The 17,881-nt window shown below is 46.0% G+C and overlaps 1 protein-coding gene across 1 annotated transcript in view; it reads left to right on the top strand.

The window, feature by feature from the left end:
* The window catches only part of si:dkey-100n23.5 (cyclic AMP receptor-like protein A), a 117,511-nt gene that overhangs the window by 16,218 nt on the left and 83,412 nt on the right, over positions 1-17,881 (top strand). The window contains exons 3-5 of the mRNA XM_055871672.1: positions 2,731-2,785; positions 10,001-10,057; positions 10,159-10,219. Coding sequence (XP_055727647.1) covers positions 2,731-2,785; positions 10,001-10,057; positions 10,159-10,219 — 173 coding nt within the window. The remainder of the gene's footprint in view (positions 1-2,730; positions 2,786-10,000; positions 10,058-10,158; positions 10,220-17,881) is intronic.

Genomic DNA, 17,881 nt, shown 5'->3' with positions numbered 1-17,881 from the left:
AGTATTAGTTCAACCACCTTTTACATTATTGCCCAATTAATCAAAGAGATTTAATTAAGATAATAAACTGATTGACATCTCTTGGCTTTGTCTCAAGTAGCGCTCTTCAATCCTGGGGGACCTACATTGTTTGTAGGCCTCGGTTCCATCCCAGTACTCACTAGGCTTGGGCAATATACCGTTTATACCATATACCAGGGTATTTCAAAATACCAATGGTGTGTTTTCAGTACCGATGGGGTTGTGGGCACTCCCGCCTCGCAGGGGTGAGTGCTATGCCACTGCTTATAACTAAGTTAAGTATAACTATAACACATCTAAGAGGTGTCAAATATATTATATCCAGATCAGGGCTCCAGCTATGCATTTGGTTCGATATCTTGCTAGCTAAGTGGCTAGATATCAAGCTTCTTGCTTACAACAGAGACATTCAATCCCCTCCTGGAACAAGATTCCTTTTGTGTGTTTAATTATTATTTATTTTTTTTAAATACTGCCCCTTGTGTGCACTTCCAGTAATACCGTATGGTACAGAAACGGTATGAGGTATGAAAATCTGGATACCGCCCAACCCTAGTACTCACACACCTGATTCAATTAAATCATTGTCATATCTTCAAGCCTTTGATTAGCGGAATTAGGTGTGTTAGTGCTGGGTTAAAGCAAAAGCCTGGACACCCTGTGGTTTTTCAGGACCAGGATTAAGGAACCATTTGTTAAAGGATTTGTCTGGCCTTAATTCTGCTATTCAATGATGATGTGATGAAGCAGGGAAGAGTGGAATCTTTAGTTGGTGGCTGGGTTAGGATCAGCGGTCAAGGGTAGCGGATTATTGCAATGGAAAATAATCCATGTAGATCAAGGATGTGTATAAACCTTGGATTGCGGATGCTATGTATTGGCCATTGAGAGGCTTTGAAGATACCTGTCAGCCATATTTAAGGAGCAGTCCTCCATAGGAATGAATGGAATTCTACAGTATTTCAATTAAATGTTTCAAGGACAAAATTACATGTATTTTTTTGTAGTGAGGACAGTAAGATTAGTATTGTCTAAAATAAAAAAAGTACTTCAATAAGGAAAATGTTTTTGTTATTTGAAAGTGTAACTCAGATAATATACTTTAAAAGTACGCATCATGATGTCTGTAATATAATAAATGTGGTAAAAACATATGTAGCCATTAAAAAATGCATTTCTATAGCTTCCGAAATCTTTTACAATGGACGAGGAGTACCAAAATGGCTTCGCAATGGCTTTAATATAGTGGCCCGTCAGTCATCCAGGGTTTATATACTGAACAAAAATATAAACGCAACATGCAACAATTTCAAAGATTTTACTGAGTTAAAGGTCATATAAGGATATCAGTCAATTGAAATAAAGTCATTAGGCCTTAATCTATGGATTTCACATGACTGGGAATACAGATATGCATCTGTTGGTCACAGATAAAAGGTAGGGCCGTGGATCAGAAAACCAGTCAGTATCTGGTGGGACCACCATTTGCCTCATGCAGCACGACACATCTCCTTCGCATAGAGTTGATCAGGCTGTTGATTGTGGTCTGTGGAATGTTGTCCCACTGGAACACGCTGTTGTACACGTAGATCAAGAGCATCCAGAACATGCTCAGTGGGTGACATGTCTGAGTGAGTATACAGGCCATGGAAGAACTGGGACATGTTCAGCTTCCAGGAATTGTGTACAGATCCTTGTGACATGGGACCGTGCATTATCATGCTGAAACATGAGGTGATGGCGGCGGATAAATGGCATGAAAATTGGCCTCAGGATCTCGTCACTGTATCAATAAAATGCAATTGTGTTTTTTGTCCGTACCTTATGCATACCTATACCATAACCGCAAACCGCTCACCCACATGACACCACACACGCTGTCTGCCATCTGACCGGTACAGTTGAAAACGTTGATTCATCCGTGAAGAGCACACTTCTCCAGCGTACCAGTGGCCATCATAGGTGAGCATTTGCCCACTGAAGTTGGTTACGATGCAGAACTGCAGTCAGGTCAAGACCCTGGTGAAGACGACCAGCACACAGATGAGCTTCCCTGAGACAGTTTCTGACAGTTTGTGCAGAGATTCTTCGGTTGTGCAAACCCACAGTTTCATCAGCTGTCCGGGTGGTTGGTGTAAGGCGATCCCACAGGTGAAGAAGCCGGATGTGGAGGTCCTGGGCTGGCGTGGTTAGACGTGGGCTGCGGCTTTGGTGGACATTCCTGCAGTCAGCATGCTAATTGCACGCTGCCTCAAAACTTGAGACATCTGTGGCGTGTGTTGTGTGACAAAACTGCACATTTTAGAGTGGCCATTTATTGTCCCCAGCACAAGGTGCACTTGTGTAATGATCATGCTTCTTGATATGCCACACCTGTCAGGTGGATTGATTATTTTAACAAAGGAGAAATGCTCACTTACAGGGATGTAAACAAATTTGTGCGTATGGAAACGTTCTGGGATCTTTTATTTCAGCTCATGAAACATGGGACCAACACTTTACATTTATATTTTTGTTCAGTATACATCATTGATGTAGATCAGCAGGAAGTGCACTGCTCTTTCATTTCAATATATCATAGGTAAAGCTATACCCAGCCTTACTGAGTTATATAGGAAGGTAAGCCAAAACTATACAGGAATATTGAAATAATACAGAGCTATGCAGGAATGTGTCTTATGAACAATTGTCTCGTTACTCTCTCCTCAGCTTTTTCATGCTGTTTGTAATCTGGCTTCTGCGCCGGTATCACTCCTTGGCCCAGGTAATTTGTGTGTGTGTTTCTGTCTGTGTGTGTGCTTTGAAGTTCATCAGAAAGCTTACTTCTGTGCCATAGCAAGTCTGTTTGATTAGGCTACTCATGACAAATTACAGTGTAATTTAAATGTACAAATTGATCAATTATGGCTCATGGTCTGTATCTGATAATGATCAAATATTTGTGTTTTTCCCTGTCCAATTAAAGTGAAAAGTCTTTCTACACTGGTGAATCTGCACCTAATAGTTTTAAGGCTTCTACTGTACTCATCGATCCAACTACAGCCAACTCAACTGTGTATGGACGGTTGTTCTAAGAATCTTCCCGGTGTGTAGTCTCCGTTGTTTTCTGCTGGACATATTTACGCATAGTTGGTCCCAATTCAACATGAAGAATGGGTCACGGACAGTTAGTCTGAGTTATGAAAAAACAACTCAACTCATCGATATTTAGGTGGCTGTAGTTGAGTAGATGTGTAGATGCCTTAAGGCCACATTTCAGCAATGTTTAAACTAACATTACCTTTCTCTCTTTCAATTTCAAGAGATAATGTTGTTTGTATGTATGCATGCATGTTTTGTGAGGGTCTTAGTGTGTATTTGTGCACGTGCGGACATACAGTGCATTCGGAAACTATTCAGACCCCTTGACTTTTCCACATTTTGTTATGTATTCTAAAATTGCGTTATTCTAAAATTGATGAGGAAATGGTTTATTTAATCCATCTACACACAATACCGCATAATCACAAAGCAAAAACAGGTTTTTAGAAATCTTTGCAAATGTATTGAAAACAGTTACCTTATTTACATAAATATTCAGACCCTTTGCTATGAGGCTCAAATTGAGCTCAGGTGCATCCTGTTTCCATTGATCATCCTGGAGATATTTCTACAACTTGATTGGAGTCCACCTGTGGTAAATTCAATTGATTGGACAGGATCTGGATAGGCACACACCTGTCTATATAAGGTCCCACAGTTGACAGTGCATGCAACGGTCGAGAGCCATGCGTCCTCCGAAACACGACCCCGCCAAGCTGCACTGCTTCTTGACACACTGCTCGCTTAACCCGGAAGCCAGCCACACCAATGTGTCGGAGGAAACACTGTACACCTGGTGACCGAAGTCAGTGTGCATGCGCCCGGACGCAAGGAGTCGCTAGAGAGCGATGGGACAAGGACATCCCTCAAACTGAGCAATCGGGTGAGAATAGCCTTTGTCTGGGAGGTGACTAAGAACCCGATGGTCACTCTGACAGAGCTCTGGAGTTTCTCTGTGGAGATGAGAGAACCTTCCAGAAGGACAACCACCTCTGCAGCACTCCCCCAATCAGGCCTTTTATTGTAGAGTGGCCAGACGGAAGCTACTCATCAGTAAAAGGCACATGACAGCTCGCTTGGAGTTCTCAGACCATGAGAAACAAGATTCTCTGGTTTTATGAAACCAAGATTGAACTCTTTGACCTAAATGCCAAGTGTCATGTCTGGATCCTGCTCCAGAGCACTCAGGACCTCAGACTGGGGCAAAGGTTCACCTTCCAACAGGACAGCGACCCTAAGCACACAGCCAATACAACGCAGGAGTGGCTTCAGGACAAGTCTCTGTGGCCCAGCCAGAGCTCGGACTTGATCCCGATCGAACGTCTATGGAGAGACCTGAAAATAGCTGCAAAGACAAATGAGAAAAAATGTCACGCCCTGACCATAGTTTGCTTTGTATGTTTCTATGTTTTGTTTGGTCAGGGTGTGAAATGGGTGGGCATTCTATGTTGTATGTCTAGGTTGTCTATTTCTGTGTTTGGCCTAGTATGGTTCCCAATCAGAGGCAGGTGTCAGTCGTTGTTTCTGATTGGGAGCCATATTTAGGTAGCCTGTTTTCCTTTGGGTTTTGTGGGTGGTTGTATCATGTGTTAGTGTTTTCACCATACGGGACTGTTTTGAGTTGTTTGTTTTGTATGTTTGTTATTTCGTTCAGTGTTCGTTTTGATTTATTAACTATATCATTATGGACACTTACCACGCTGCGTATTGGTCCGACATTTCCTACTCATCTTCAGACGAGGACAAAACCCGTTACAGAAACTCCCCAAATACAGGTGTGCCAAGCTTGTAGCGTCATACCCAAGAAGACTCGAGGCTGTAATCTCTGCCAAAGGTGCTTCAACAAAGTACTGAGTAAAGGGTTTGAATACTTAGGTAAATGTGATATTTCCGGGGGGCTTTTTTTGTACATTTGCAAAAAATTCTAAAAACCTGTTTTTGCTTTGTCATTATGGGGTATTATGTGTAGATTGATGTGTGCGTATTCATGTTTGTGATGACTGTGGAGCAGGTTTAGCTGCATTCTGTTCTGTTATCCTCCTAATCTGGTGTAAATGACAGATTTGTCTATGACACTGACGGATTATATTACCCTTGGACCTGTACCTCACCTCTCTACCCCCACTTCCTCTCTCGCTCTCGCTCTCTCTCTCTCTCTCTACCCTCTCTCTCTCTCTCTCTCTCTCTCTCTACCCCCACTCTCTCTCTCTCTCTACCCCCACTTTCTCTCTCTCTGTACCCCCACTTTCTCTCTCTCTCTACCCCCACTTTCTCTCTCTCTCTCTCTCTCTCTCTCTCTGTGTGTCTGTCTCTGTCTCTCTGTCTCGTGTTGAGTGGTTAACAAAGAAACTGGTGCTCCTATATGTTTAATGTAGAGTTATTAATGTATCTTTAGTTGTTCTACAAACGTTGGGCTATATGTTTAGATTTTTAATACATACATTGTAAGGCTGCAAAAAAGTAACTTGGAAGGCATCAGCTCTGCTTTGTATTTTTTTTGCGCAGACTGTACACACTCCAATAGTCTCCCATTCACAATTTGACGAGCACGGCAGCATCCCCTTTGTGGACATAATGCACCCTAAAAAAATCCATGCCTTTTGTGGCCCGAAGTGCCTCATTGTGGCCTTTTCCCTGAGTGTGCTGCGCAACCCGAAGCATCTCTCACGTGATCGGGTCTTTGTCACAGGCTACAAGTGAAGATCGACACGTCGGAAACGCAACTGTGTGCGTCCTTTTTCAATTCCGATGTGCATATTGATAATATTGGATGAACTGTCCACATTTAGTTTTCATCAGCCAACAAGATGAGTAGGCCTTAACAAACAGCAAAAACACTAGCCTATGTCAATATATTGTCCCCCATAGTACTGTACAAAAGTTGACCTATTCTGTGCGAGAAATAAATATTCCAAACATAGTCTGGGACAGTTGTGGGATGCGATTGATCCCAAATTAATACAACCACTAGCATTAAAAAAATATATATGCAAAGTGGCTGACGGAACAGATAAGAATGTTTTAGCTTAAAATGTTAATAAACTATTAAGCTATTTCTATACATTATAAGCACAGCATTGCGCACATGGTAGTAGGCTATAAGCGCAAATGTTCCATTAGCGGAAAACACCTTTATCAAAAGTGACCGCAAATGTGATTATGCATGTAATACTTTTATTATAAAGGATGCATTTTTATGGTGAAAATGATCTTCCCCAAACTTGCAACTCACACGCTGTGTATGCCAGTTAGGCTCTACACCCCTTGCAAAGTGGATTAATGTGCTTCATTTTAAGAGGTTATTTGGCCACTTTAGTTGTGATACAAACCTTATCAAAACATATAGGCCTATCGGCTTGGCTACATGAGGTGTGCGACTATGATTCGAACAAGTTGCAAAAAAGGCATTGTTTCTTATGCTGGGCTTCATTCACAAGTGATAATATAGAATTCACAAGTGATAGGCTAATATGGTCACTCATCAGACTATTCTTGAATAAATCTTGTCTTTACATATACTAAATAATATATGTGTGACATTTGTTATGATTTAAAATGGACCATTATCATGCACCTGTATCGAAGCAAAGGCCACTGGAAAAAATACTATGCACTTAAATAGCAAATACGGGACGCTTTTCCCCGTGGTTTATTTTCATGACTGCCAGGTAGGCTATACTCCTGTTGTAAATATAAGCAATGTGCTTAATATTAAGCTGAGAAATAAATATAGTATTCCTAGCCTATAGAAAGCTGATGGGATCCTCCTCTTTTTATTAGCGGCCATCACTCTGTTTTCTCATGCAATTACATAACAGAGAGAAATGTTGCGCAACATGAGCTCTCATGAAGTGTTTGGTTAGGTTTTCGATTACATTTGCATTGATGTCAGAGTGATTAGAGTGACAATAGAGTGCTTAGTACCAGGCAGGCAAGTTTGGTAGGCTACTAATTGTCACGTGTGCTCCCTCTCCGGCCTCTAGGTCACCAGGCTGCTCATTATGGCGCACACCTGTCACCATCGTTACGCGCACCTGTGCGTCATCAGTCTCACCTGGACTCTGTCACTTCCCTGATTTACCTTCCCTATACAGTTGAAGTCAGAAGTTTACGTACACTTAGGTTGGAGTCATTAAAACTCGTTTTTCAACCATTCCACAAATTTATTTATTTACTCCACAAATATATAGTTTTGGCAAGTCTGTTGTGTCATGCACAAAGTAGATGTCCTAAATAATTTTTCCAACAATTGTTTACAGACATATTATTTCACTTATAATTCACTGTATCACAATTCCAGTGGGTCAGAAGTTTACATACACTTAGTTGACTGTGCCTTTAAACAGCTTGGAAAATTCCAGAAAATTATGTCATGGCTTTAGAAGCTTCTGATAGGCTAATTTACATAATTTGAGTCAATTGGAGGTGTACCTGTGGATGAATTTCAAGGCCTACCTTCAAACTCAGTGCCTCTTTGCTTGACATCATGGAAAATCTAAAGAAATCAGCCCAAAATAATTGTAGACCTCCACAAGTCTGGTTCATCCTTTGGGGCAATTTCCAAACGCCTGAACGTTCATCTGTACAGACAATAGTACGCAAGTATAAACACCATGGGACCACGCAGCCGTCATATCGCTCAGGAAGTAGACGCTTTCTGTCTCCTAGAGATGAACGTACTTTGGTGCGAAAAGTGCAAATCAATCCCAGAACAACAGCAAAGAACCTTGTGAAGATGCTGGAGGAAACGGGTACAAAAGTATCTATATCCACAGTAAAACGAGTCCTATATCGACATAACCTGATAGGCGGCTCAGCAAGGATAAAGCCACTGCTCCAAAACCGGCATAAAAAGCCAGACTACCAACTCACCCAACTTATTGTGGGAAGCTTGTGGAGGCTACCTGAAACGTTTGAACCAAGTTAAACAATTTAAAGGCAATGCTACCAAATACTAATTGAGTGTATGTAGACTTCTGACCCACTGGGAATATGATGAAAGAAATAAAAGCTGAAATAAATCATTCTCTCTGCTATTATTCTGACATTTCACATTCTTAAAATAAAGTGGTGATCATAACTGACCTAAGGCAGGGAATTTTTACTAGGATTAAATGTCAGGAATTTTGAAAAACTGAGTTTAAATGTATTTGGCTGAGGTGTATGTAAACTTCTGACTTCAACTGTATATGTCACTCTCTTTGGTTCCTTCCCCAGGTGTTATTGTTTCAGTTTTATGTTTGTGCGTTGTTCATGTTTCTTGTTGCGTTTATTTATTAAAACAACTACTCCCTGAACTTGCTTCCTGACTTTCAGCGCACATCGTTACACTAATGACCAGTAGCAGCATCAGGGCTTGGAGAAGCATAATTACCGTGACTAAGCGGTCATGTGGAATTTGCTTGCCTTCACGATTCGTAACGACCGGTGTGGCTGTAATACGGTCACCGCAACAGCCCTATGTATGTGTCAGGGTTTCCGGTTAACCAGTAATAGCCAGCGTTTGGCCTATAATTTTTTTTTGAAACGCTGATAAATAAAATTTGCGCCGGCCACTTGTTTGTGAGAAGTAGAAAAGAATGTCATTGCGAATAATGCTTTTTAGCCTGTTCATTGATGGAAATACCTGTAGATGTAAATACATTTGACTGGTCATACTTATCGGTCTATAGATTCATTTGCATAATTATTGGAATTAAATTAGCGTGTGTGTCACAGTATATTCGTTATGTGTCTTATTTATCCTACGAATACAGCGTACAGATACAGAGCCTTTGAGCTGAAAATCTGTCAGACAGCACGAGAGCTGCTGTGTCAGCATCTCAAATGACAACGGAAGACAAGCCTCATCAGCGCTTCACACACCACCTTGCAGTGAGCTGGAGGCAGTAGACTATGCACTTTGGAAATGTACTTAATTGTTTGAAACCTGAACATTTTAATAGATATTATGAGGCATGTCTTACCTTGCTTCAAAGTAGCCTGTTAGATCTCTCTTTCTACATTTCTAACGGATATTTTCATCTCTGTCACATAAAACAACTCGCATGTGCGGTGCTCTTTAGACAACAGTGGTTTCCAGCTAATTGCATTATGGAATGAACATTCACACGTAGCCTACTGCCTTGTGCACATCGCTTATAATATGAAGAAATAATAGTTGATCAACATTTTAAGCTAAACATTCTCATCTGTTGCATTAGGCTCATTGCTTTTTATTGTAGTCTGTTTGAATAGGCTATTTCTTTCTCCACAAGCTGACCAATAGAATATGTAAACCTTTCTACTCTGGGGATATTAGATTGAGAGGCTGGTGATGTTGCTGTTGGTTACTGGTCTTGTTGATGAGGAAAAGTAAATGTGGACAGTTATTCTAACATCTTCAAAGTGCACGTCAGAATTCAGTAAGAAGGACCGCACATCGTTGCATCCTCGACTTGCATGTTCTGTTAATATGAATTACTATAATCTAAATGTGATTGCTGTCATTCTGAGCGCTGTGGGTGGACACCCTAATCAGGTTATGCACCCACTGCATATGGGTCAGATGTCGCAAATGTCCAGTAAATTAAAATGTTTTCGGTCAAATGTCCGACACCGTATTGACCTAACAGAAACCCTGGTGTGTGTGTATAAATGTATGTGGTTGTGTCTGTGCGTGCAGTGAGGAGGGGCTCTCAGTCCTATTGTGAGTAATGAGATTAGCGTGGGTCGGCCTGGACCTGGGGATCGATCCCCAAGTCTACCCCAGACCACAGGATAAGTGGACCATCTGGCCTCTCACTCACTCTGTTATCTCTCTCCATTCATCTCTCTTTGTACTATCTCCATCTCTCTCCTTCCCTCTCTCCATTCATCTCTCTTTGTACTATCTCCATCTCTCTCTGTCTCTCTACAGAAGATGATTTGCAGTCTGACAGTTGCGGCCTTCTTTGACAGTGTAGCGTATGTCATGGTGAGTCACTGTCACCACGTGCACGCACGCACGCACGCACGCACACCGAGAGCTACAGAGTGACCTCTCCCCTATTTCTTGTCTCCTCTCTCCTTCCTCAGGGTGATACCCATCCAGAGGGGAGTCTGTGTAACTTCCAGGCCTGGTGGCTCACTTATTTTGGTAAGATTCCCCGTGACCCCTCACATACACTACCCCTCACCTGTCCATACATATCCCTTACAAATGCCTTCCCTACAGCTCACATCGCCTTCTGACTCTTGACGTTGACCTCCTAATATACTGCTTCTTAGCCAAGCTTTCTTGGCTCTCTCAACCTAGTCCTAAATTACTAATCATGTCTAACTTACTGATGACTTTCTAAGATACTGGAGCTGGTTAAACCTTAACTGCTAGGTTGGGCGTAGCTACGTCCGACTTCTGGATCAGAATTTACACCTGGTCCACCAACCAAAAATAAGACTAGTCGTAGCTAAGTCCGGCGTAAGCAATGTGCGTTCATGAGATTTGATGCTTCATAATGATGGTTGCTAGGCAGCGCCCGTTAGTAGGCTGTTACCATCCTCGTGGCAGTTCTTAACTTTGCGAGGCATGTCACTTTGCAAAGACCACCACTAAGCATGCACATTTTCTTAACCACATCTGAATGGATCAATAAATAATTACTATGGAAGATTCACTGAATGACAAAAATATTGAAATTAAAGAGTAGGCTAATGCCAATAAAGGCATGTATCAAATTGTGGCTTACTGAAACTCCCAAAGTAATCCAACCGTTTGAAATAATTTAAAGCAGTAGATGTGTCTGGTCAGCTATAATTTCAGCACCTCTTTGAGACAAGCATGGTGTATCGTCTTGAGAAATCAATGTCAGATTAGATTTTGTCTTCACTGAACCTCCGTTTGGATATTTGGTTACAATTAGGCTGGGAAATGTTAACTATATTGAGCTGAGTGTTCATCATGAGAATCTTTAGTCTAGCTAGTTAGCTCGTCTATTAGCAGTGATCAGAACATGTTATGTAGCCCAGAATAACAAGTGGATTATCTTGCTCTTCACTCACATAGTAGCCTATATCCCAACCAAGAGCCTCAGGCTTGTCTGATAACCAGTCAATGGGATTTTGTTTCACTGATTCTCTGTCTGTATATTTGGTTATTTGATCTCTGGCTGGGCAAAAAAGTAGTGTTGATAGCTGACCTATTAGTTTTGCTAATCTATCACTGATCAGACACATTTAGTTAAGTGATAATGCCCTCAAAACCGGTGTTTGTGCGGCAATATCACTTTTATACAACGGGTTACCAACATATAAAAATGATTGACAAATGTTCATTAAAAATGTTGCTACCCAAGCCGGGCGGCCGTTCGTTCGTTCGTTCGGTTCGGTTGCCAGAGACGCAACCCAGTTGTTCTGTATCTATGGACGTGACCTAGTCGTTCTGTATGTATGGACGTGACCCAGTCGTTCTGTATTTATGGACGTGACCCAGTCGTTCGTTCTACATTTTCCATTGCCATACTGGCTGGCAACATTCTTATCCCTTGCTTGCTAGCTAGCCAACTACGGCTAACTTACAGTCACACCAAACAGTGCGGCCAGAATAACAACAAAGTAGCTGCATTTGCATTTGTTTAAGCTGTTTTCTAGTTACGTGTAACGATACTCTAAATCCTCCTCCTCCTCAGACGAGGAGAGGAGAGAGGGATCTGAAGACCAATGTGCAGCGAGGTATGATGACATGATTTATTTAAGACACGACAAAACAACAAACACGACGTAGACAGAAAACGAACTATACTTGAATAAACTACAAAACAAATAAACGATGAAAACAGACCTGGACACGAACTTACATATAACTTGAAGAACGCACGAACAGGTACACGACTACAAACAAACGCTACAGTCCCGTGTGGCACGAACATACATACAGACACAGGAGACAACCACCCACAAACAAACAGTGTGAAAACACCTACCTTAATATGGCTCTCAATCAGAGGAAATGAAAACCACCTGCCTCTAATTGAGAGCCATATCAGGTCACCCTTAAACCAACATAGAAACAGAAAACATAGACTGCCCACCCAAACTCACGTCCTGACCAGCTAACACATACACAAACTAACAGAAAACAGGTCAGGAACGTGACATAACCCCCCCCTCAAGGTGCGTACTCCGAACGCACCACCAAAAGTCTAGGGGAGGGTCTGGGTGGGCATCTGACCACGGTGGTGGCTCCGGCTCCGGACGCTGTCCCAATCCCACCATAATAAATCCCCGCTTCTGTGTCTTGGACTGGGAACCCTAGACATGGGTCCCGCTGGATTTAGGGGCCGCCCCGGACTGAGGGACGGCAGCTCCGGACTGAGGGACAACACCGGGACAAGGGGCAACACCGGGACAAAGGGCAGGTCCCGGCTGATAAACTCTGGCAGATCCTGGCTGGCTGGCTCTGGCGGATCCTGGCTGGACGGCTCTGAAGGCTGGTCCTGGCTGGACGGCTCTGAAGGCTGATCCGGTCTGACGGAAGGCTCTGGCTGATCCGGTCTGGCGGAAGGCTCTGGCTGATCCGGTCTGGCGGAAGGCTCTGGCTGATCCGGTCTGGCGGAAGGCTCTGGCTGATCCGGTCTGGCGGAAGGCTCTGGCTGATCCGGTCTGGCGGAAGGCTCTGGCTGATCCAGTCTGGCGGAAGGCTCTGGCTGATCCGGTCTGGCGGAAGGCTCTGGCGGCTCCGGTCTGGCGGAAGGCTCTGGCGGCTCCTGTCTGGCTGACGGCTCTGTAGGCTCTTGGCAGACGGGCGGCTCTGTAGGCTCATGGCAGACGGGCAGCTTTGCAGGCTCATGGCAGACGGGCAGTTCAGGCGCCGCTGGGCAGACGGGCAGTTCAGGCGCCGCTGGGCAGACGGGCAGTTCAGGCGCCGCTGGGCAGACGGGCAGTTCAGGCGCCGCTGGGCAGATGGGCAGTTCAGGCGCCGCTGGGCAGACGGGCAGTTCAGGCACCGCTGGGCAGACGGGCAGTTCAGGCACCGCTGGGCAGACGGGCACACCTGTAGGGAGGAGACGGAGAGACAGCCTGGTGCGTGGGGCTGCCACAGGACCCACCAGACTGGAGAGACCTACAGGAGGCTTGATGTTAAAAGGCACCTGAAGGACCGGGTTGTGGGGGAGCACTGGAGCTCTGGTGCGCAGCCTTGGCACCACTCCCCCAGGCTGGCATACTACTTCAGCCCGTACCCTCCAGAGTGCAGGCACAGGTTGAACCGGGCTGTGGATGAGCACTGGAGATCTAGTGCCTACTACGCGCACTTCTCCCTTAGGCTCCACTCCCACATTTGCCCGGTACGAGCGGAGCGTAGGCATAGGACGCACTGCACCCTCCCAGCGCCCCGGAGACACAGCACGCAGAGCCGGCGCAGGATACCCTGGACCGAAACTGCGTACCGGAGACCAGACGCGCTGAGCAGGCACAATACGCCCCGGCTGGATGCCCACACTCACTTGACACTTTCGGGGGGCTGCCCTATAGCGCACCAGGCTATGGGCACGCACTGGCGACACCGTGCGCTTAACCGCATAACACGGTGCCTGACCAGTGACGCGTTGCTTATAATAAGCACGAGGAGTGCGCTCAGGTCTGCTACCTGGCTTAGCCACACTCCTCTCTAGCCCCCCCCAAAAAAATTTCTGGGGTTGCCTCTCGTACCTGTCCCGCTGCCGTGCTGCCTCCTCATATCGCCGCCGCTCAGCACTCGCTTCCTCCAGCTCAGCTTTGGGGCTGCGATACTCCCCAGCCTGTGCCCAGGGTCCTTCTCCATTCAAGATCTCCTCCCATGTCCATGAATCCTGGGATTTCTGCGGTTGCTTTCGCTGCCCTTTTCCCCGCTGCTTGGTTCTGGTAATTTGGTGGGTGGTTCTGTAACGATACTCTAAATCCTCCTCCTCCTCAGACGAGGAGAGGAGAGAGGGATCTGAAGACCAATGTGCAGCGAGGTATGATGACATGATTTATTTAAGACACGACAAAACAACAAACACGACGTAGACAGAAAACGAACTATACTTGAATAAACTACAAAACAAATAAACGATGAAAACAGACCTGGACACGAACTTACATATAACTTGAAGAACGCACGAACAGGTACACGACTACAAACAAACGCTACAGTCCCGTGTGGCACGAACATACATACAGACACAGGAGACAACCACCCACAAACAAACAGTGTGAAAACACCTACCTTAATATGGCTCTCAATCAGAGGAAATGAAAACCACCTGCCTCTAATTGAGAGCCATATCAGGTCACCCTTAAACCAACATAGAAACAGAAAACATAGACTGCCCACCCAAACTCACGTCCTGACCAGCTAACACATACACAAACTAACAGAAAACAGGTCAGGAACGTGACATAACCCCCCCCTCAAGGTGCGTACTCCGAACGCACCACCAAAAGTCTAGGGGAGGGTCTGGGTGGGCATCTGACCACGGTGGTGGCTCCGGCTCCGGACGCTGTCCCAATCCCACCATAATAAATCCCCGCTTCTGTGTCTTGGACTGGGAACCCTAGACATGGGTCCCGCTGGATTTAGGGGCCGCCCCGGACTGAGGGACGGCAGCTCCGGACTGAGGGACAACACCGGGACAAGGGGCAACACCGGGACAAAGGGCAGGTCCCGGCTGATAAACTCTGGCAGATCCTGGCTGGCTGGCTCTGGCGGATCCTGGCTGGACGGCTCTGAAGGCTGGTCCTGGCTGGACGGCTCTGAAGGCTGATCCGGTCTGACGGAAGGCTCTGGCTGATCCGGTCTGGCGGAAGGCTCTGGCTGATCCGGTCTGGCGGAAGGCTCTGGCTGATCCGGTCTGGCGGAAGGCTCTGGCTGATCCGGTCTGGCGGAAGGCTCTGGCTGATCCGGTCTGGCGGAAGGCTCTGGCTGATCCAGTCTGGCGGAAGGCTCTGGCTGATCCGGTCTGGCGGAAGGCTCTGGCGGCTCCGGTCTGGCGGAAGGCTCTGGCGGCTCCTGTCTGGCTGACGGCTCTGTAGGCTCTTGGCAGACGGGCGGCTCTGTAGGCTCATGGCAGACGGGCAGCTTTGCAGGCTCATGGCAGACGGGCAGTTCAGGCGCCGCTGGGCAGACGGGCAGTTCAGGCGCCGCTGGGCAGACGGGCAGTTCAGGCGCCGCTGGGCAGACGGGCAGTTCAGGCGCCGCTGGGCAGATGGGCAGTTCAGGCGCCGCTGGGCAGACGGGCAGTTCAGGCACCGCTGGGCAGACGGGCAGTTCAGGCACCGCTGGGCAGACGGGCACACCTGTAGGGAGGAGACGGAGAGACAGCCTGGTGCGTGGGGCTGCCACAGGACCCACCAGACTGGAGAGACCTACAGGAGGCTTGATGTTAAAAGGCACCTGAAGGACCGGGTTGTGGGGGAGCACTGGAGCTCTGGTGCGCAGCCTTGGCACCACTCCCCCAGGCTGGCATACTACTTCAGCCCGTACCCTCCAGAGTGCAGGCACAGGTTGAACCGGGCTGTGGATGAGCACTGGAGATCTAGTGCCTACTACGCGCACTTCTCCCTTAGGCTCCACTCCCACATTTGCCCGGTACGAGCGGAGCGTAGGCATAGGACGCACTGCACCCTCCCAGCGCCCCGGAGACACAGCACGCAGAGCCGGCGCAGGATACCCTGGACCGAAACTGCGTACCGGAGACCAGACGCGCTGAGCAGGCACAATACGCCCCGGCTGGATGCCCACACTCACTTGACACTTTCGGGGGGCTGCCCTATAGCGCACCAGGCTATGGGCACGCACTGGCGACACCGTGCGCTTAACCGCATAACACGGTGCCTGACCAGTGACGCGTTGCTTATAATAAGCACGAGGAGTGCGCTCAGGTCTGCTACCTGGCTTAGCCACACTCCTCTCTAGCCCCCCCCCAAAAAATTTCTGGGGTTGCCTCTCGTACCTGTCCCGCTGCCGTGCTGCCTCCTCATATCGCCGCCGCTCAGCACTCGCTTCCTCCAGCTCAGCTTTGGGGCTGCGATACTCCCCAGCCTGTGCCCAGGGTCCTTCTCCATTCAAGATCTCCTCCCATGTCCATGAATCCTGGGATTTCTGCGGTTGCTTTCGCTGCCCTTTTCCCCGCTGCTTGGTTCTGGTAATTTGGTGGGTGGTTCTGTAACGATACTCTAAATCCTCCTCCTCCTCAGACGAGGAGAGGAGAGAGGGATCTGAAGACCAATGTGCAGCGAGGTATGATGACATGATTTATTTAAGACACGACAAAACAACAAACACGACGTAGACAGAAAACGAACTATACTTGAATAAACTACAAAACAAATAAACGATGAAAACAGACCTGGACACGAACTTACATATAACTTGAAGAACGCACGAACAGGTACACGACTACAAACAAACGCTACAGTCCCGTGTGGCACGAACATACATACAGACACAGGAGACAACCACCCACAAACAAACAGTGTGAAAACACCTACCTTAATATGGCTCTCAATCAGAGGAAATGAAAACCACCTGCCTCTAATTGAGAGCCATATCAGGTCACCCTTAAACCAACATAGAAACAGAAAACATAGACTGCCCACCCAAACTCACGTCCTGACCAGCTAACACATACACAAACTAACAGAAAACAGGTCAGGAACGTGACATTACGTGTATTTGGTACATCCATGACAATGAGCTAATGATATGTGATTTCACCTGGCATAGAAGATGTGCTCTCTCGGCAGGACACTGTTGTTCAGAGGAGCTAGCCAACAACACAGCTAACACAATCACTTCAAACTGAAGCTGGAAAGACAACAAACTAGCAGCACTTTGTCATGTTTGACCTGTTTTCTATTGATAGTGATTTGTATTCATCCATGAAAGTTATGCTGATTCATGATTCCGACTGGCTGAGAAAAGCTGCCAGCCTGTCTCTCATCCCGACACGTTGTTTACTATGAGACAACTGTAGATCAAATTTGAATATTGAAAGAATGTTGCAAATGTCAGAGACAGACAGCAAGGTTTATACAAATCTCTGCTGTTGAAAACTACATGTTAGTCTAAAAGAAATGTGAAATAATGTCTAGATTCTTTTTATAATGGAGATTAAGTTTATAAATTGCCTGGCTGGGCTGAGACAGTGGATTGCACAGTCAGATGGAAGAGAGTAAATAGGCATTTTAATGTCATAGATTTACCCGGTGGTAACTTGTGGAATAGACACCGTCTGGAATGCGGTTTTAACCAATCGTCATTCAGGACTAGACCCACCCGTTGTATAACATGATATAATGTAGCCTAAATCAAGTGTGTTATTTTGCTATTGACTCGCGCGTAGGCAACTCAAAAAGCCTGCGGAGGTTGTGAAATCTGAGCACGAGTCTCACATCCTTTTGAAAATATAAATTGCTATTATTTTCTGTGCGTATCATGATGAAGATGGTCCCAATTTAAAAGCCTACACCTGTTCTCTACAATTTAAAACCCTACGCTTGCTCTCAACCCTACGCCTGCCCTTTGCTACATAGCTATAGAAGGGCTTACGCCCAGGTGATGCAACAGGTATAATTTTTAGATCCAGTGTAGATCACATTTTACGTCGGACATGGAGTTACGACCCACTTACGACCAACTGGTGTCACTGGCCACCGATATCACATCTAAAGTATTCCTGACCTTCTAAGGTCCTTTTTAAACTAACAAAATATGTGAAGTAAGATCTATCTGCCTATCCGATGACCTTCTAAGTCACTGAAAACATTCTCCTGATTTAGGCTTAACCTCCCCCTACTCTGG

This window comes from Salvelinus fontinalis, chromosome 19 (genome assembly GCF_029448725.1).
Source record: "Salvelinus fontinalis isolate EN_2023a chromosome 19, ASM2944872v1, whole genome shotgun sequence".
NCBI lineage: Eukaryota > Metazoa > Chordata > Actinopteri > Salmoniformes > Salmonidae > Salvelinus > Salvelinus fontinalis.
The sequence above is the reverse complement of the archived record's forward strand: the minus strand, read 5'-3'. Positions and strand labels throughout refer to the sequence as shown.